The sequence below is a fragment of the Somniosus microcephalus genome, chromosome 19 (genome assembly GCF_052327205.1).
Source record: "Somniosus microcephalus isolate GS21.2 chromosome 19, FLI_Smic_1.0, whole genome shotgun sequence".
Lineage (NCBI taxonomy): Eukaryota > Metazoa > Chordata > Chondrichthyes > Squaliformes > Somniosidae > Somniosus > Somniosus microcephalus.
Window position 1 is genome coordinate 68,343,325 of NC_141005.1, and position 19,685 is coordinate 68,363,009.

The 19,685-nt window shown below is 45.8% G+C and overlaps 1 protein-coding gene across 1 annotated transcript in view; it reads right to left on the bottom strand.

Annotated features, from left to right (window-relative positions):
* The window catches only part of mapk1 (mitogen-activated protein kinase 1), a 112,077-nt gene extending 95,999 nt beyond the window's left edge, over positions 1–16,078 (bottom strand). The window contains exon 1 of the mRNA XM_085961991.1: positions 15,906–16,078. Within this exon, the coding sequence (XP_085818117.1) occupies positions 15,906–16,033 (128 nt within the window). The 5' untranslated portion in view covers positions 16,034–16,078. The remainder of the gene's footprint in view (positions 1–15,905) is intronic.
* Between the last annotated feature and the right edge of the window lie 3,607 nt (positions 16,079–19,685).

Genomic DNA, 19,685 nt, shown 5'->3' on the forward strand with positions numbered 1-19,685 from the left:
GAGCCAGCACAGGCACGATGGGCCAAATGGCCTCCTTCTATGCTACAAGTTTAATGATTCTAATGTAGGGAGGGCTGTAAAGCAAGAGCCTGGTTCTACAGTAGTTTAAAGCACAGGCACTTTATGAATATCTGCATTTAGATCACTGAACTCTACACAAGACCCTCTGTAGAGGAGTCTCTGGGAGCCACAGAATAACTAAACAAGGCTGTGTATTATGGAGGGAAATTTTAATTCACTTTCCAGAAGCAAATACCAGACAACAAGCATATTCAAACATCACAGAATTAGAGGTTGTATGTTTCTATATTTTACCAGAAGTCAAAACACTTTTCCTGCCCAAAGCCATACAAATAATCCGTAGCACACATTAAATGAAAATGTACCCCAGGGGAGGGGGGGACAAGAAGATGGAGGGCGTGCCCGAGAAGAAAAAGCTTGCAGCTGTCGGATAACATTTGTATAAAAAGTCTTACGGGTAAATGATGGAACCTACTTTCTAAACTGCTACAAGACTCTTTGCAAATGTAGGATGTGACTCCACAGAAACTACCAAAGCATATGAATCTGGGACACTAACTCAAAATGCAGCATTTTAATAAAAAAGGCACGATTATTTTTTGAATAAATAGACAACCCATGTTTACTGTTAGTGAGGATGTCCCACCCAATAAGTGTCACAGCAGTGGGTGGTTTATACAGCTTATCTATTTATGGAGCCTGCTTTTAAGGTTCCACCTTATTTTATGACCAAAGAGGCCATTAAATCAAGATGCTTCAAGTCGGCGCAAGGTGCCCGAATGCAATATAGAAGCTATGACATTTCTCCTATTGGTATAATTAATTTTCCAAGGGAAGTGGTGGGATACAGTATCGTTTAGGATTGGTTCTGCTCATCCCACATGTTTTATGTAACCACACATCGACCTACTGCCCCTTGGGCAATCAGGCCACTCTGATCTAATAACCTAAGTAGTCGTGTCCTCAAAGTGCTACAGCGAACCATGATGAGGAAGCAATTTTCACACAAAAACAAGTCGGTATTCAAATTTCCAGCTGACCCTATCTTGTTTTAATTGAATAGACCAGAAATGATACTTCTACGAACCATGCTCCAATTTTTGTTTTGCATTATAAAATTTTATTTTGTTTGATAACGCTCCTGTGAAGTGCCTTGGGACGTTTTACTGCTTTAAAAAGGTGCTATATAAATACAAGTTGTTGTTGTTGTGTGGAGACATTTCAGTTCTGAGATTTTTCCATTAACCTTTAGTTAAAAAGCCTCGTTACAAAACTGGAATTAGCTGGTACTATGACAGATTATTTCAGAAAAATAAACTTACAAGCACAACAGGAAAACAGTTTTAAACAATGAGGCATTATACAAAACTATAAACAGTTTGCAAATTTTTAAAACAGATAGCTGATGATGTAATGTTTCACTCAAGTTAACGTCTAGCCATTATCAGCAGCATGACAACTCCAGGAAATGAAGCTCCAATTCTGGGATTAAAAACCCTGCCACAATTGACATTTAAACATCACTGTGGGAAAGCTTTGCTGGACAACAGACTACTTTGTGCCTTACACTAATGCAGCAATCATGAATTATTATTTTTTTTTAAAATTTTTTTTAAAAAGGTGCTTCCTCAATGGAACAGCAAGTAAATGCACCGTCTTGTATGCTACCCAGCCACACAGTACCCAGTTCAATTAAGAAATGAGCTGATCTCAGCTGGGGTGCTACAGTCGGTTTGAATACCTGTCTACGGAGGAGGAAAACAAAGATCAGCCTGGGTTCTCTCTTCTGATCTTCGCCCAGCAACCCCTACTGGAAACTGCATGTGTGGACATTGGGCAAGAACAGGGTTGGGCAGGGCTACACTGCCCACAACAGTCAAACAGTCTGAAAACGTTCAGTGTCTAGACTCAGACATGACAAATTGCCACTTAAGCAAAGTGATGTAGGGCTGCCATATCAGTGGAATGACAACACAGCTAAAATCGTTGGCCCGAGAAGAGAAAACTTGCTAATTCGCAAAAACTTTAAAAAATTGCCCTGGTCACAGGAGTTTCTCAACAAAAGATCTAAAAATATTAAACCCTATTAGGAGTTATCCTAGAGGCCTGTTCAGTGCTTTTGTGCCCATCGATTTGACTGCTCGTGCTGATGAATCTGCCTTTTACATTGTTGGGCATATTATACAGCACCAGTAACATTTATGCAAGCACAGGCAAGAAGCCGCACTACTGGCCTGTCTCAGCAGGCAGAAAGCTCCATAGGCTCCAGGAGGAACATGTCTTCAGGTGGCTCTCTACACTTTGAGACAGTACCGCTTAAGTCACTCCACAGCACTCCTGGTGGCATCAATGCTGTAGTGCAAAAAGCCGCTGAAAGAGCCCATTGCAATTACAGAAGGCATAGCTGTATCTAACCAAATAGAAGGAACAGTTGGCAGCTCCACAACTTGATCTCAATTTTGCACCCAGTACATTCTACAGGTTATTTGCATGAATGCGTGCCAGTGAGCAATAAGAATTTCAAGCCACGTCAACTATATTTGTAACTATATTTCCAAAATAAAATGAACAGACTTCAGAACTAATCATCAGGACCCACTCAATTTAACTACTGTACTTACAGCCTCACACCCTGCATCATGATCCACATAATCTCCACTTTCCCTACCCCTATAAATCCACAGCTTCGCCCCACATCCTCGTCTATATATACATATATATATATATATATATATATATAATAAATATAATACAATATATATATATATATTCCTGCTACTCCCAAGTGCCTACACTCCTCTTCTGCCTTTAACCTCCCCAAAGTCTACTCCTGGAACTCCATATTTTCCTCTCCCAAATACCTGAACCTCTCTCCTGTACTTCTCTCTCTCTCTCTTCTCTCTCTCTCCTGTACTTCTCTCTATCTCTTCTCTCTCTCTCTCCTGTACTTCTCTCTATCTCTTCTCTCTCTCTCTCCTGTACTTCTCTCTCTCTATCTCTTCTCTCTATCCTGTACTTCTCTCTCTCTCTATCTCTTCTCTCTCTCCTGTACTTCTCTCTCTCTCTCCTGTACTTCTCTCTCTCTATCTCTTCTCTCTATCCTGTACTTCTCTCTCTCTCTCTCTCTCTCCTGTACTTCTCTCTCTCTATCTCTTCTCTCTATCCTGTACTTCTCTCTCTCTCTATCTCTTCTCTCTCTCCTGTACTTCTCTCTCTCTATCTCTTCTCTCTCTCCTGTACTTCTCTCTCTCTCTCTCTCTCTCTCTCTCTCCTGTACTTCTCTCTCTCTCTCCCCTGTACTTCTCTCTCTCTCCCCTGTACTTCTCTCTCTCTCTCCCCTGTACTTCTCTCTCTCTCTCCCCTGTACTTCTCTCTCTCTCCCCTGTACTTCTCTCTCTCTCTCCCCTGTACTTCTCTCTCCTGTACTTCTCTTTCTCTCTCTCCCCCTGTACTTCTCTCTCTCTCTCCTGTACTTCTCTCTCTCTCTCTCCTGTACTTCTCTCTCTCTCTCTCCTGTACTTCTCTCTCTCTCTTCCTGTACTTCTCTCTCTCTCTCTCCTGTACTTCTCTCTCTCTCTCTCCTGTACTTCTCTCTCTCTCTCCTGTACTTCTCTCTCTCCCTCCTGTACTTCTCTCTCTCTCTCCTGTACTTCTCTCTCTCTCTCCTGTACTTCTCTCTCTCTCTCCTGTACTTCTCTCTCTCTCTCCTGTACTTCTCTCTCTCTCTCCTGTACTTCTCTCTCTCTCTCCTGTACTTCTCTCTCTCTCTCCTGTACTTCTCTCTCTCTCTCCTGTACTTCTCTCTCTCTCTCCTGTACTTCTCTCTCTCTCTCTCCTGTACTTCTCTCTCTCTCTCCTGTACTTCTCTCTCTCTCTCCTGTACTTCTCTCTCTCTCTCCTGTACTTCTCTCTCTCTCCTGTACTTCTCTCTCTCTCTCCTGTACTTCTCTCTCTCTCTCCTGTACTTCTCTCTCTCTCTCCTGTACTTCTCTCTCTCTCACTCTCTCTCCTGTACTTCTCTCTCTCTCTTCTCTCTACCTGTCTCTCTCTCTTCTCTCTCTCTCTCCTGTACTTCCTCTCTCTCTCTCCTATCTCTTCTCTCTATCCTGTACTTCTCTCTCTCTCTATCTCTTCTCTCTATCCTGTACTTCTCTCTCTCTCTATCTCTCTCTCTCTCCTGTACTTCTCTCTCTCTCTATCTCTTCTCTCTATCCTGTACTTCTCTCTCTCTCTATCTCTTCTCTCTATCCTGTACTTCTCTCTCTCTATCTCTTCTCTCTCTCCTGTACTTCTCTCTCTCTCTCTCTCTCTCTCCTGTACTTCTCTCTCTCTCCCCTGTACTTCTCTCTCTCTCTCCCCTGTACTTCTCTCTCTCTCTCCCCTGTACTTCTCTCTCTCTCTCCCCTGTACTTCTCTCTCCTGTACTTCTCTCTCTCCCCTGTACTTCTCTCTCTCTCTCCTGTACTTCTCTCTCTCTCTCCTGTACTTCTCTCTCTCTCTCTCCTGTACTTCTCTCTCTCTCTCTCCTGTACTTCTCTCTCTCTCTCTCCTGTACTTCTCTCTCTCTCTCTCTCCTGTACTTCTCTCTCTCTCTCTCCTGTACTTCTCTCTCTCTCTCCTGTACTTCTCTCTCTCTCTCTCCTGTACTTCTCTCTCTCTCTCCTGTACTTCTCTCTCTCTCTCCTGTACTTCTCTCTCTCTCTCCTGTACTTCTCTCTCTCTCTCCTGTACTTCTCTCTCTCTCTCCTGTACTTCTCTCTCTCTCTCCTGTACTTCTCTCTCTCTCCTGTACTTCTCTCTCTCTCTCCTGTACTTCTCTCTCTCTCTCCTGTACTTCTCTCTCTCTCTCCTGTACTTCTCTCTCTCTCTCCTGTACTTCTCTCTCTCTCTCCTGTACTTCTCTCTCTCTCTCCTGTACTTCTCTCTCTCTCTCCTGTACTTCTCTCTCTCTCTCCTGTACTTCTCTCTCTCTCTCCTGTACTTCTCTCTCTCTCTCCTGTACTTCTCTCTCTCTCTCCTGTACTTCTCTCTCTCTCTCCTGTACTTCTCTCTCTCTCTCCTGTACTTCTCTCTCTCTCTCCTGTACTTCTCTCTCTCTCTCCTGTACTTCTCTCTCTCTCCTGTACTTCTCTCTCTCTCTCTCCTGTACTTCTCTCTCTCTCTCTCTCTCCTGTACTTCTCTCTCTCTCTCTCCTGTACTTCTCTCTCTCTCTCTCCTGTACTTCTCTCTCTCTCTCTCTCTCCTGTACTTCTCTCTCTCTCTCTCCTGTACTTCTCTCTCTCTCTCTCCTGTACTTCTCTCTCTCTCTCTCCTGTACTTCTCTCTCTCTCTCTCCTGTACTTCTCTCTCTCTCTCCTGTACTTCTCTCTCTCTCTCTCCTGTACTTCTCTCTCTCTCTCTCCTGTACTTCTCTCTCTCTCTCTCCTGTACTTCTCTCTCTCTCTCTCCTGTACTTCTCTCTCTCTCTCTCCTGTACTTCTCTCTCTCTCTCTCCTGTACTTCTCTCTCTCTCTCTCCTGTACTTCTCTCCAATTCCAATTCCAATTCCAATTAAAATGCTTTATTGGCATGAAAGTTTACAGAGAACCATATTGCCAAAGCTTACATAGCAAAAAGGTACAGTTTTCCAACATTCTGTAGGTGTCAATCGATTTGACATTTGTTGGGTACATACAATATTACTTTTAAACAATATTAATTTTAAACAGTCTTTGTACTTCATTTGGTACGTTCAATATTAATTTTAAACAGTCTTAATTTTAAACAGTCCTCAGGTTGTGACATGTTGTTACATATTTGGCCCCAAGGTATGGTCTGTCTCCTTCTCCTAGGACTAATCTCAATTTTGACAGATCATCCAATTCCTTGAAATCTGGGGTTGTTTGGCTTAGCTTGTTGAATAATATGTTTCTTGATGTGTTGAATTTTTCGCATTTTAGGAGGAAATGCATTTCTGTTTCAACCTCGCCAGCCAGACATTGATCGCATATTCTATTCTCTCTAGGCTGCCAGGATTTCTTGTATCTGCCTTTTTCAATTTCCAGTTGGTGGTCGCTTAGTCTGTACCTGGTGAGGGTCTGTCTCTGTTTTGTGTCTCTGATGGTCGTGAGGTAGTCTGCCAGTTTATATTCTCTTTTTAGGGCCCGGTAACATTCTAATCTGCTTTGGCTTTCGGTTATTTTGTTCCAATGTTCCAGGTAGGTTTCTTTGCATTTTTTAATGATTTGGTTCACTCGGATTGGTGTTTGGGCGGCTGTGTTGGTCTGGGGCTGGTCAGGGTCCGGCTGAGTACTTAGTTTCCGTAGCAGCTGACTCAGGGGACTCTTTTCTGGGTTTAGCTCTTGGGTCTGAAAGGCTTTGAAATGAAGGGTGCCTGGGGAGCTAGATTTGAGGTGATTTAGGAAGTTTAGTGCTCGTTTTTGGATGTTTATTATCAGTGGGTATCTGCCTAGTTCGGCTCTGCATGCATTTGTTGGCGTTTTCCTTTGGGTGCGAAGGATGCTTCGGCAGAATTCTGCATGTAGGGCTTCTATTGTATGTTTTTCCCATTTAGTGTAGCTTTGGTGATTTAGCGGGCCCCATACTTCACTACCGTACAGTGCAATGGGCAGGATTATGCTGTCAAATATTTTGAGCCAGATTTTGATTGGGATTTGGATGTTGTAGAATTTTCTTTTTATTGCATATAGGGCTCTTCGGGCTTTTTCTTTTAGTGCATTCACTGCTATGCTGAAGCTCCCTGATGCTGTAATAGTCTCCTGTACTTCTCTCTCTCTCTCTCCTGTACTTCTCTCTCTCTCTCCTGTACCTCTCTCTCTCTCTCTCCTGTACTTCTCTCTCGCTCTCTCCTGTACTTCTCTCTCTCTCTCCTGTACCTCTCTCTCTCTCTCTCTCCTGTACTTCTCTCTCGCTCTCCTGTACTTCTCTCTCTCTCTCCTGTACTTCTCTCTCTCTCTCCTGTACTTCTCTCTCTCTCTCCTGTACTTCTCTCTCTCTCTCCTGTACTTCTCTCTCTCTCCTGTACTTCTCTCTCTCTCCTGTACTTCTCTCTCCTGTACCTCTCTCTCTCCTGTACTTCTCTCTCTCTCTCCTGTACTTCTCTCTCTCTCCTGTACTTCTCTCTCTCTCTCCTGTACTTCTCTCTCTCTCTCCTGTACTTCTCTCTCTCTCTCCTGTACTTCTCTCTCTCTCTCCTGTACTTCTCTCTCTCAGTTCAGTTCAGTTCAGTTCAAATGCTTTATTGGCATGAAAGTTTACAGAGAACCATATTGCCAAAGCTTACATAGCAAAAAGGTACAGTTTTCCAACTCTCTCTCTCTCTCCTGTACTTCTCTCTCTCTCCTGTACTTCTCTCTCTCTCTCTCTCCTGTACTTCTCTCTCTCTCCTGTACTTCTCTCTCTCTCTCCTGTACTTCTCTCTCTCCCTCTCTCCTGTACTTCTCTCTCTCCAATTCCAATTCCAATTCCAATTAAAATGCTTTATTGGCATGAAAGTTTACAGAGAACCATATTGCCAAAGCTTACATAGCAAAAAGGTACAGTTTTCCAACATTCTGTAGGTGTCAATCGATTTGACATTTGTTGGGTACATACAATATTACTTTTAAACAATATTAATTTTAAACAGTCTTTGTACTTCATTTGGTATGTTCAATATTAATTTTAAACAGTCTTAATTTTAAACAGTCCTCAGGTTGTGACATGTTGTTACATATTTGGCCCCAAGGTATGGTCTGTCTCCTTCTCCTAGGACTAATCTCAATTTTGACAGATCATCCAATTCCTTGAAATCTGGTCTCTCTCTCTCTCTCTCTCCTGTACTTCTCTCTCTCTATCTCTCTCTCCTGTACTTCTCTCTCTCTATCTCTCTCTCCTGTACTTCTCTCTCTCTATCTCTCTCTCCTGTACTTCTCTCTCTCTATCTCTCTCTCCTGTACTTCTCTCTCTCTCTCTCTCTCTCTCCTGTACTTCTCTCTCTCTCTCTCTCTCTCCTGTACTTCTCTCTCTCTCTCTCTCTCTCTCTCCTGTACTTCTCTCTCTCTCTCTCTCCCCTGTACTTCTCTCTCTCTCTCTCCTGCACTTCTCTCTCTCTCTCTCTCTCTCCTGTACTTCTCTCTCTCTATCTCTTCTCTCAATTCAATTCAAATGCTTTATTGGCATGAAAGTTTACAAGGAACCATATTGCCAAAGCTTACATAACAAAAAGTACAGTTTTCCAACATTCTGTAGGTGTCAAACAATTTTGACCTTCGTTGGGTACATACAATATTAGTTTAAACAATATTAATTTAAACAGTCGTTGAACATCGTTGGGTACATTCAGTATTAATTTTAAACACTCTCTCTCCTGTACTTCTCTCTCTCTCTCTCTCCTGTACACTTCTCTCTCTCCTCTCCTGTACTTCTCTCTCTCCTCTCTCCTGTACTTCTCTCTCTCCTCTCTCCTGTACTTTTCTCTCTCTCCTGTACTTCTCTCTCTCCTGTACTTCTCTCTCTCTCTCCTGTACTTCTCTCTCTCTCCTGTACTTCTCTCTCCTGTACTTCTCTCTCCCTCTCTCCTGTACTTCTCTCTCTCTCCTGTACTTCTCTCTCTCTCTCTCCTGTACTTCTCTCTCTCTCTCTCTCTCGTACTTCTCTCTCACCTCTCTCCTGTACTTTTCTCTCTCTCCTGTACTTCTCTCTCTCTCCTGTACTTCTCTCTCCTGTACTTCTCTCTCTCTCTCTCCTGTACTTCTCTCTCTCTCTCTCCTGTACTTCTCTCTCTCTCTCCTGTACTTCTCTCTCTCCTCTCTCCTGTACTCCTCTCTCTCCTCTCTCCTGTACTTCTCTCTCTCCTCTCTCCTGTACTTCTCTCTCTCTCCTGTACTTCTCTCTCTCTCTCTCTCCTGTACTTCTCTCTCTCTCTCCTGTACTTCTCTCTCTCTCTCCTGTACTTCTCTCTCTCTCTCCTGTACTTCTCTCTCTCTCTCTCCTGTACCTCTCTCTCTCTCTCTCCTGTACTTCTCTCTCTCTCTCCTGTACTTCTCTCTCTCTCTCCTGTACTTCTCTCTCTCTCTCCTGTACTTCTCTCTCTCTCTCCTGTACTTCTCTCTCTCTCTCCTGTACTTCTCTCTCTCTCTCCTGTACTTCTCTCTCTCTCTCCTGTACTTCTCTCTCTCTCTCTCTCTCCTGTACTTCTCTCTCTCTCTCCTGTACTTCTCTCTCTCTCTCCTGTACCTCTCTCTCTCTCTCTCCTGTACTTCTCTCTCTCTCTCCTGTACTTCTCTCTCTCTCTCCTGTACTTCTCTCTCTCTCTCCTGTACTTCTCTCTCTCTCTCTCCTGTACTTCTCTCTCTCTCTCCTGTACTTCTCTCTCTCTCTCCTGTACTTCTCTCTCTCTCTCCTGTACTTCTCTCTCTCTCCTGTACTTCTCTCTCTCTCCTGTACTTCTCTCTCTCTCCTGTACTTCTCTCTCTCTCCTGTACTTCTCTCTCTCTCTCTCTCTGTACTTCTCTCTCTCTCTGTACTTCTCTCTCTCTCTCTCTGTACTTCTCTCTCTCTCTCTCTCCTGTACTTCTCTCTCTCTCTCCTGTACTTCTCTCTCTCTCTCCTGTACTTCTCTCTCTCTCTCTCCTGTACTTCTCTCTCTCTCTCTCCTGTACTTCTCTCTCTCTCCTGTACTTCTCTCTCTCTCTCCTGTACCTCTCTCTCCTGTACTTCTCTCTCCTGTACTTCTCTCTCCTGTACTTCTCTCTCCTGTACTTCTCTCTCCTGTACTTCTCTCTCCTGTACTTCTCTCTCCTGTACTTCTCTCTCTCTCCTGTACTTCTCTCTCCTGTACTTCTCTCTCTCTCCTGTACTTCTCTCTCTCTCCTGTACTTCTCTCTCTCTCCTGTACTTCTCTCTCTCTCCTGTACTTCTCTCTCTCTCTCTCTGTACTTCTCTCTCTCTCTCTGTACTTCTCTCTCTCTCTCTCTCCTGTACTTCTCTCTCTCTCTCTCCTGTACTTCTCTCTCTCTCTCTCTCCTGTACTTCTCTCTCTCTCTCTCTCTCTCTCTCCTGTACTTCTCTCTCTCTCTCTGTACTTCTCTCTCTCTCTCTCTCCTGTACTTCTCTCTCTCTCTCCTGTACTTCTCTCTCTCTCTCTCTCCCCTGTACTTCTCTCTCTCTCTCTCTCTCTCCTGTACTTCTCTCTCTCTCTCTCCTGTACTTCTCTCTCTCTCTCTCTCCTGTACTTCTCTCTCTCTCTCCTGTACTTCTCTCTCTCTCCTGTACTTCTCTCTCTCTCCTGTACTTCTCTCTCTCTCTCTCCTGTACTTCTCTCTCTCTCTCTCCTGTACTTCTCTCTCTCTCCTGTACTTCTCTCTCTCTCTCTCCTGTACTTCTCTCTCCTGTACTTCTCTCTCTCTCCTGTACTTCTCTCTCCTGTACTTCTCTCTCTCTCCTGTACTTCTCTCTCTCTCCTGTACTTCTCTCTCTCTCCTGTACTTCTCTCTCTCTCCTGTACTTCTCTCTCCTGTACTTCTCTCTCTCTCCTGTACTTCTCTCTCTCTCCTGTACTTCTCTCTCTCTCTCTCTCCTGTACTTCTCTCTCTCTCTCTCTCCTGTACTTCTCTCTCTCTCTCTCCTGTACTTCTCTCTCTCTCTCCTGTACTTCTCTCTCTCTCCTGTACTTCTCTCTCTCTCTCTCTCCTGTACTTCTCTCTCTCTCCTGTACTTCTCTCTCTCTCCTGTACTTCTCTCTCTCTCCTGTACTTCTCTCTCTCTCTCTCCTGTACTTCTCTCTCCTGTACTTCTCTCTCTCTCCTGTACTTCTCTCTCTCTCCTGTACTTCTCTCTCTCTCCTGTACTTCTCTCTCTCTCCTGTACTTCTCTCTCTCTCCTGTACTTCTCTCTCTCTCCTGTACTTCTCTCTCTCTCCTGTACTTCTCTCTCTCTCCTGTACTTCTCTCTCTCTCTCCTGTACTTCTCTCTCTCTCTCTCCTGTACTTCTCTCTCTCTCCTGTACTTCTCTCTCTCTCCTGTACTTCTCTCTCTCTCCTGTACTTCTCTCTCTCTCCTGTACTTCTCTCTCTCTCTCTCCTGTACTTCTCTCTCTCTCTCTCCTGTACTTCTCTCTCTCTCTCCTGTACTTCTCTCTCTCTCTCCTGTACTTCTCTCTCTCTCTCCTGTACTTCTCTCTCTCTCTCCTGTACTTCTCTCTCTCTCTCTCTCTCCTGTACTTCTCTCTCCTGTACTTCTCTCTCTCTCCTGTACTTCTCTCTCTCTCTCCTGTACTTCTCTCTCCTGTACTTCTCTCTCTCTCTCTCCTGTACTTCTCTCTCTCTCTCTCTCCTGTACTTCTCTCTCTCTCTCCTGTACTTCTCTCTCTCTCTCTCTCCTGTACTTCTCTCTCTCTCTCCTGTACTTCTCTCTCTCTCCTGTACTTCTCTCTCTCTCCTGTACTTCTCTCTCTCTCCTGTACTTCTCTCTCTCTCCTGTACTTCTCTCTCTCCTGTACTTCTCTCTCTCCTGTACTTCTCTCTCTCCTGTACTTCTCTCTCTCTCTCTCTCCTGTACTTCTCTCTCCTGTACTTCTCTCTCTCTCCTGTACTTCTCTCTCTCTCTCTCTCCTGTACTTCTCTCTCTCTCTCTCTCCTGTACTTCTCTCTCTCTCTCTCTCCTGTACTTCTCTCTCTCTCTCTCCTGTACTTCTCTCTCTCTCTCTCCTGTACTTCTCTCTCTCTCTCTCTCTCCTGTACTTCTCTCTCTCTCTCTCTCTCCTGTACTTCTCTCTCTCTCTCTCTCTCCTGTACTTCTCTCTCTCTCCTGTACTTCTCTCTCCTGTACTTCTCTCTCTCTCTCTCCTGTACTTCTCTCTCTCTCTCTCTCCTGTACTTCTCTCTCTCTCTCCTGTACTTCTCTCTCTCTCTCCTGTACTTCTCTCTCTCTCCTGTACTTCTCTCTCTCTCCTGTACTTCTCTCTCTCTCCTGTACTTCTCTCTCTCTCCTGTACTTCTCTCTCTCTCCTGTACTTCTCTCTCTCCTGTACTTCTCTCTCTCTCTCTCTCCTGTACTTCTCTCTCCTGTACTTCTCTCTCTCTCCTGTACTTCTCTCTCTCTCTCTCTCTCTCCTGTACTTCTCTCTCTCTCTCTCTCCTGTACTTCTCTCTCTCTCTCTCTCCTGTACTTCTCTCTCTCTCTCTCTCCTGTACTTCTCTCTCTCTCTCTCTCCTGTACTTCTCTCTCTCTCTCTCTCTCTCTCTCTCCTGTACTTCTCTCTCTCTCTCTCTCCTGTACTTCTCTCTCTCCTGTACTTCTCTCTCTCTCTCTCCTGTACTTCTCTCTCTCTCTCCTGTACTTCTCTCTCTCTCTCCTGTACTTCTCTCTCTCCTCTCTCCTGTACTTCTCTCTCTCTCTCTCCTGTACTTCTCTCTCTCTCTCTCCTGTACTTCTCTCTCTCTCCTGTACTTCTCTCTCTCCTCTCTCCTGTACTTCTCTCTCTCCTCTCTCCTGTACTTCTCTCTCTCCTCTCTCCTGTACTTCTCTCTCTCCTCTCTCCTGTACTTCTCTCTCTCTCTCTCTCCTGTACTTCTCTCTCTCTCTCTCTCCTGTACTTCTCTCTCTCTCTCTCTCCTGTACTTCTCTCTCTCTCTCTCTCCTGTACTTCTCTCTCTCTCTCTCTCTCTCTCTCTCCTGTACTTCTCTCTCTCTCTCTCTCCTGTACTTCTCTCTCTCCTGTACTTCTCTCTCTCTCTCTCCTGTACTTCTCTCTCTCTCTCCTGTACTTCTCTCTCTCTCCTGTACTTCTCTCTCTCCTCTCTCCTGTACTTCTCTCTCTCTCTCTCCTGTACTTCTCTCTCTCTCTCTCCTGTACTTCTCTCTCTCTCCTGTACTTCTCTCTCTCCTCTCTCCTGTACTTCTCTCTCTCCTCTCTCCTGTACTTCTCTCTCTCCTCTCTCCTGTACTTCTCTCTCTCCTCTCTCCTGTACTTCTCTCTCTCCTCTCTCCTGTACTTCTCTCTCTCCTCTCTCCTGTACTTCTCTCTCTCCTCTCTCCTGTACTTCTCTCTCTCCTCTCTCCTGTACTTCTCTCTCTCCTCTCTCCTGTACTTCTCTCTCTCCTCTCTCCTGTACTTCTCTCTCTCCTCTCTCCTGTACTTCTCTCTCTCCTCTCTCCTGTACTTCTCTCTCTCCTCTCTCCTGTACTTCTCTCTCTCCTCTCTCCTGTACTTCTCTCTCTCCTCTCTCCTGTACTTCTCTCTCTCCTCTCTCCTGTACTTCTCTCTCTCCTCTCTCCTGTACTTCTCTCTCTCCTCTCTCCTGTACTTCTCTCTCTCCTCTCTCCTGTACTTCTCTCTCTCCTCTCTCCTGTACTTCTCTCTCTTCTCTCTCCTGTACTTCTCTCTCTCTCTCCTGTACTTCTCTCTCTCTCTCTCTCTCTCCTGTACTTCTCTCTCTCTCCTGTACTTCTCTCTCCTGTACTTCTCTCTCTTCTCTCTCCTGTACTTCTCTCTCTCTCTCCTGTACTTCTCTCTCTCTCTCTCTCTCCTGTACTTCTCTCTCTCTCCTGTACTTCTCTCTCCTGTACTTCTCTCTCTCTCTCCTGTACTTCTCTCTCTCTCTCTCTCTCCTGTACTTCTCTCTCTCTCTCTCTCTCCTGTACTTCTCTCTCTCTCTCTCTCTCCTGTACTTCTCTCTCTCTCTCTCTCTCCTGTACTTCTCTCTCTCTCCTGTACTTCTCTCTCCTGTACTTCTCTCTCTCTCTCTCTCCTGTACTTCTCTCTCTCTCTCTCTCCTGTACTTCTCTCTCTCTCTCTCTCCTGTACTTCTCTCTCTCTCTCCTGTACTTCTCTCTCTCTCTCTCTCTCTCCTGTACTTCTCTCTCTCTCTCTCTCTCCTGTACTTCTCTCTCTCTCTCTCTCTCCTGTACTTCTCTCTCTCTCTCTCTCTCCTGTACTTCTCTCTCTCTCTCTCTCTCCTGTACTTCTCTCTCTCTCTCTCTCTCCTGTACTTCTCTCTCTCTCCTCTCTCCTGTACTTCTCTCTCTCCTCTCTCCTGTACTTCTCTCTCTCCTCTCTCCTGTACTTCTCTCTCTCCTCTCTCCTGTACTTCTCTCTCTCCTCTCTCCTGTACTTCTCTCTCTCCTCTCTCCTGTACTTCTCTCTCCCCTCTCTCCTGTACTTCTCTCTCTCCTCTCTCCTGTACTTCTCTCTCTCCTCTCTCCTGTACTTCTCTCTCTCCTCTCTCCTGTACTTCTCTCTCTCCTCTCTCCCTCCTGTACTTCTCTCTCTCCTCTCTCCCTCCTGTACTTCTCTCTCTCCTCTCTCCCTCCTGTACTTCTCTCTCTCTCTCTCTCTCTCTCCTGTACTTCTCTCTCTCTCTCTCTCTCCTGTACTTCTCTCTCTCTCTCTCTCTCCTGTACTTCTCTCTCTCCTCTCTCCTGTACTTCTCTCTCTCCTCTCTCCTGTACTTCTCTCTCTCCTCTCTCCTGTACTTCTCTCTCTCCTCTCTCCTGTACTTCTCTCTCTCCTCTCTCCTGTACTTCTCTCTCTCCTCTCTCCTGTACTTCTCTCTCTCCTCTCTCCTGTACTTCTCTCTCTCCTCTCTCCTGTACTTCTCTCTCTCCTCTCTCCTGTACTTCTCTCTCTCCTCTCTCCTGTACTTCTCTCTCTCCTCTCTCCTGTACTTCTCTCTCTCCTCTCTCCTGTACTTCTCTCTCTCCTCTCTCCTGTACTTCTCTCTCTCCTCTCTCCTGTACTTCTCTCTCTCCTCTCTCCTGTACTTCTCTCTCTCCTCTCTCCTGTACTTCTCTCTCTCCTCTCTCCTGTACTTCTCTCTCTCCTCTCTCCTGTACTTCTCTCTCTCCTCTCTCCTGTACTTCTCTCTCTCCTCTCTCCTGTACTTCTCTCTCTCCTCTCTCCTGTACTTCTCTCTCTCCTCTCTCCTGTACTTCTCTCTCTCCTCTCTCCTGTACTTCTCTCTCTCCTCTCTCCTGTACTTCTCTCTCTCCTCTCTCCTGTACTTCTCTCTCTCCTCTCTCCTGTACTTCTCTCTCTCCTCTCTCCTGTACTTCTCTCTCTCCTCTCTCCTGTACTTCTCTCTCTCCTCTCTCCTGTACTTCTCTCTCTCCTCTCTCCTGTACTTCTCTCTCTCCTCTCTCCTGTACTTCTCTCTCTCCTCTCTCCTGTACTTCTCTCTCTCCTCTCTCCTGTACTTCTCTCTCTCCTCTCTCCTGTACTTCTCTCTCTCCTCTCTCCTGTACTTCTCTCTCTCCTCTCTCCTGTACTTCTCTCTCTCCTCTCTCCTGTACTTCTCTCTCTCCTCTCTCCTGTACTTCTCTCTCTCCTCTCTCCTGTACTTCTCTCTCTCCTCTCTCCTGTACTTCTCTCTCTTCTCTCTCCTGTACTTCTCTCTCTTCTCTCTCCTGTACTTCTCTCTCTTCTCTCTCCTGTACTTCTCTCTCTTCTCTCTCCTGTACTTCTCTCTCTTCTCACTCCTGTACTTCTCTCACTCCATCTCTTCCCCCCTCCTTCCCTAAAGTCCCCACCTTCCATCATGCAGCTCTCAACTCCTCGCTTGTATTTTTGACTGCCTTTTCTCCATCCTTCCTCTCCTGCACCTCTTCCCCCTCCTCCAACCCCAGTCTTCTCTCTTGCCCTCCAAATCCCCTGCATCGCTCTCTGCAACCCTACCCAACGCCCTGATCTCCTCTCAAGCATCTTATCCCTCCACAACCTCCCACCCCCCGCGCCAAATCCACACACCTTCCTTTGCTTCATCTCCCTCCCCGCGGATCCCCGGCCTCTTTCGCTGTATCTGTTACCCCCTCCCCATCCCAAATTTCGGCCTCCTCTCCCGCCCCCTTCCATTCCCTCTGCGGGATGCGGCCCTCCCCCATCGCCCGATGCCGATGCCGCACTCACCAAACCATGCCATAAGCTCCCTCCCCGATGTAGCTGAGGTTGGTGTATCGAGGCCCGGTGTCGAACACCTGCCCGCGGATCACTTCAGGCCCGGTTGCGCACTGAGGCAAAGTCGGCGCGGCCGCCATCTTACTCAGATCACCCGGAATGGCTAACGATCGTGCCTATTGGACTGGCGGGCACACGTGACCGCAAACCAACAGGGAGGAGCGCGATTGGACCACTGGAAACCAGCTGACCCGCAGCCGCCAGCGAGCAATTTGATTGGACGCTGGGAGTCCACCTGACCCGCAGCAGCCGAGCGAGCAATTCGATTGGACTGCCAGAGATCACCTGCCAACATGAGCGCACGATGGAGGCACTCGGTGTTTTCTGAGAGGCGGAGAGTTGGAAGGCGGAGAGTAAAGGAGGAGGAAGTAAGCACTTGTATTTATGCAATACCCTTCGTGACTCAGGACGTCCCGAAGCGCTTTGCAGCCAATGGAGTACTTTTCTGGTGTAGTCACTGTTGTAACGTAGGAAACGCAGCAGCCATTTGTACACAGCAAGATCCCACTAACAGCAATGTGGCAATGACCAGATAATTAACGGGTGATCTTATTGAGGTGTTTAAGATGATTAAAGGAATTGATAAGGTAGATAGAGTTGGTGGAGTACAGCCAGACTGCATATGCTGACTCAACTGAGACATGACAAGACAAGAGAGAAACTAATACAAAAGCAAAATACTGCGGATGCTGGAAATCTGAAATAATAACAGTAAATGCTGGAAATACTCAGCAGGCCCGGCAGCATCTGTAGAGAGAAAAAGAGAGTTAATGTTTCATGAAGGGTCATTGACCTGAAGCGTTAACTCTATTCCTCTCTCTACAGATGCTGCCTGACCTGCTGAGTATTTCCAGCATTTTCTGTTTTTATTACAAGAGAGAAACTGTTTACTCTGGTGGGAGAATACAGACCAAGGGTGCATAATCTTAAAGTTAGAGCTAGGCTGTTCTGGGGATGATATCCAGAATCACTTCCTCACACAAAGGGTGGTGGAAATCTGGGACTCTCTTCCTCAAAAAAGCTGTGAGGGTTAATTGAAAATTTCAAAACTGAGATAGATTTTTGTTAGGTAAGGGTATTAAGGATTATGGAACCAAGGCAGGTAAATGAGGTTAAGATACAGATCAGCCATGATCTAATTGAATGGTGAATAGAGGCATAGCATACAAAAGCAAGGAAGTTATGATGAACCTTTATAAAATACTGGTTTGGCTTCAACTGGAGTATTGTGATCAATTTTGGGCACCGTACTTTAGGAAGGATGTGAAGGCCTTGGAGAGAACATAAGAAATAGGAGCAGGAGTAGGCCATTTAGCCCTTCGAGCCTGCTCTGCCATTCAATAAGATCATGGCTGATCTACCTCATCTCCACTTTCCTGCACTATCCCCATATCCTTTGATTCCTTAATGTTCAAAAATTTATCGACCTCTGTCTTGAATATACTCAACCACTAAGCCTCCACAGCCCTCTGGAGTAGAGAATTCCAAAGATTCACCACCCTCCGAGTGAAGAAATTTCTCCTCATCTCAGTCCTAAATGGCCAACCCCTTATTCTGAGACTGTGACCCCTGGTTCTAGACGCCCCAGCCAGGGGAAACATCTTCCCTGCATCTACCCTGTCAAGCCCTGTAAGAATTTTGTATGTTTCGTTGCACTCCTTCTATGGCAAGTATATCCTTCCTTGCGTAAGGAGACTAAAACTGTACACAATACTCCAGGTGTGGTCTCACCAGGGCCCTATATAATTGCAGTAAGACGTCTTTACTCGTATACTCAAATCCTCTTGTAATAAAGGCCAACATACATTTTGCTTTCCTAATTGCTTGCTGTTAACTTTCAGTGATTTGTGTACAAGGACACCCAGGTCCCTCTGAACACCAACATTTCCCAATCTCTCCATTTAAAAATTAGTCTGCTTTTCTATTTTTCCTACCAAAGTGGATAACTTCACATTTCTCCACATTATATTACATTTGCCATGTTTTTGCCAACTCACTTAGCCTGTCTATATCCCCTTGAAGCCTCCTTGCATCCTCCTCACAACTTACATTCCCACCCAGCTTTGTATAATCAGCAAACTTGGATATATTACATTTGGTCCCCTCATCCAAATCATTGATGTAGATTGTGAATAGCTGAGGCCCAAGCACTGATCCTTGCGGTACCCCACTAGTTACAGCCTGCCAACCTGAAAATGACCTGTTTATTCCTACTCTCTGTTTTCTGTCCATTAACCACTCCTCAATCCATGCTAGTATATTACCCCCAATCCCAGAGGGTGCAGAAAAGATTTACAAGGATGGTTCCAGGGATGAGAGACTTCAGTTATGTGGATAGACTGGAGAAGCTGGGGTTGTTCTTCTTGGAGCAGAGAAGGTTGAGAGGAGATTTGATAGAGGTGTCCAAAATCATGAGGGGCCTGGACAGAGTAGATAGAGGGAAACTGTTCCCATTGGCGGAAGGGTCAAGAACCAGAGAACACAGATTTAAGCTGAATGGCAGAAGAACGAACCAAAGGCGACATGAGGAAAAACTTTTTTATGCAGCGACTGGTTATGATCTGGAATGCACTGCCCGAGAGGGTGGTGGAGGCAGATTCAATCGTGGCTTTCAAAAGGGAATTGGATAAGTACTTGAAGGAAAAAAATTTGCAGGGCTACGGGGAAAGGGCAGGGGAGTGGGACTAGCTGAAGTGCTCTTGCAGAGAGCCGGCATGGGCTCGATGGGCCGAAAGGCCTCCTTCTCTGCTGTAACCATTTTATGATTCTATGAAACAGGCTCAAGGGGCTGAATGGCCTACTCCTGTTCCTATGTAATCTATTTAAGTGACATAGGTTGATAGGTAAATGTTGGTCATTATACCAGGGAGAGCTTCCCTTCGCTTCTTTGAATAGCGCCTTGGGATCTTTTATGTCCCCCTGAGAGGGCAGACGGTGCCTCGGTTTAATGTCTCGTGTGAAAGATGGCATCTCCGACAGTGCAGCACTCCTCAGTACTGCACTGGAAGTGTCAGCCTAGATTATGTGTTCAAGTCTCTGGAGTGGGGCTTGAACCCTCGACCTTCTGACTAAGGCAAGATTGCTACACTGAGCTAAGGTTGGCATCTAATTCAAGGAGCTCGAACTTGCAGCACTAAAGAGGCCATTCGGCCCAACTGGTCTATGCCGGTGTTTATACTCCACATGAGGCTCTAATAACCTCGCCCCACCCTGCCCCCATGTTACTCTTGCTTCTTTCTCTCTCGTAAGCATAAAGCCTCCCCTTAAATGCATCAATGTTACCTACTTCAACCACTCCATGTGGCAGCAGGTTCCACATTCTCACCTCTCCATGTGTAAAGAGATTCCCCCTAAATTCTTTATTGGATCTGTTCGTGGCTATCTTAGACTGATGCCCTGATGTTCTGGACTCAACCACAAGCGGAAACAGTTTCTACACGTTCACCCTATCGCACCCCCTCATAATTTTAAAGACCTCTATCAGGTGTCGTCTTAGTCTTTTGCCCTGAGAAAAAAGCACCAGTCTGTTCAATCTTTCCCGGTCGTTGCAGCCTCTCAATTCTGGTAACATTCTTATAACACTTTTCTGCACTTTCTCCAGTGCTTCAATATCCTTTTTTTGTTGCAGGGAGACCAGAACTGCACACAGTACTCCAAGTATGATCTAACCAAGATTCTCTATAAATTTAACATTACCTCCACAGGAAAGGGTGAAACTTAACAACAGCCTTT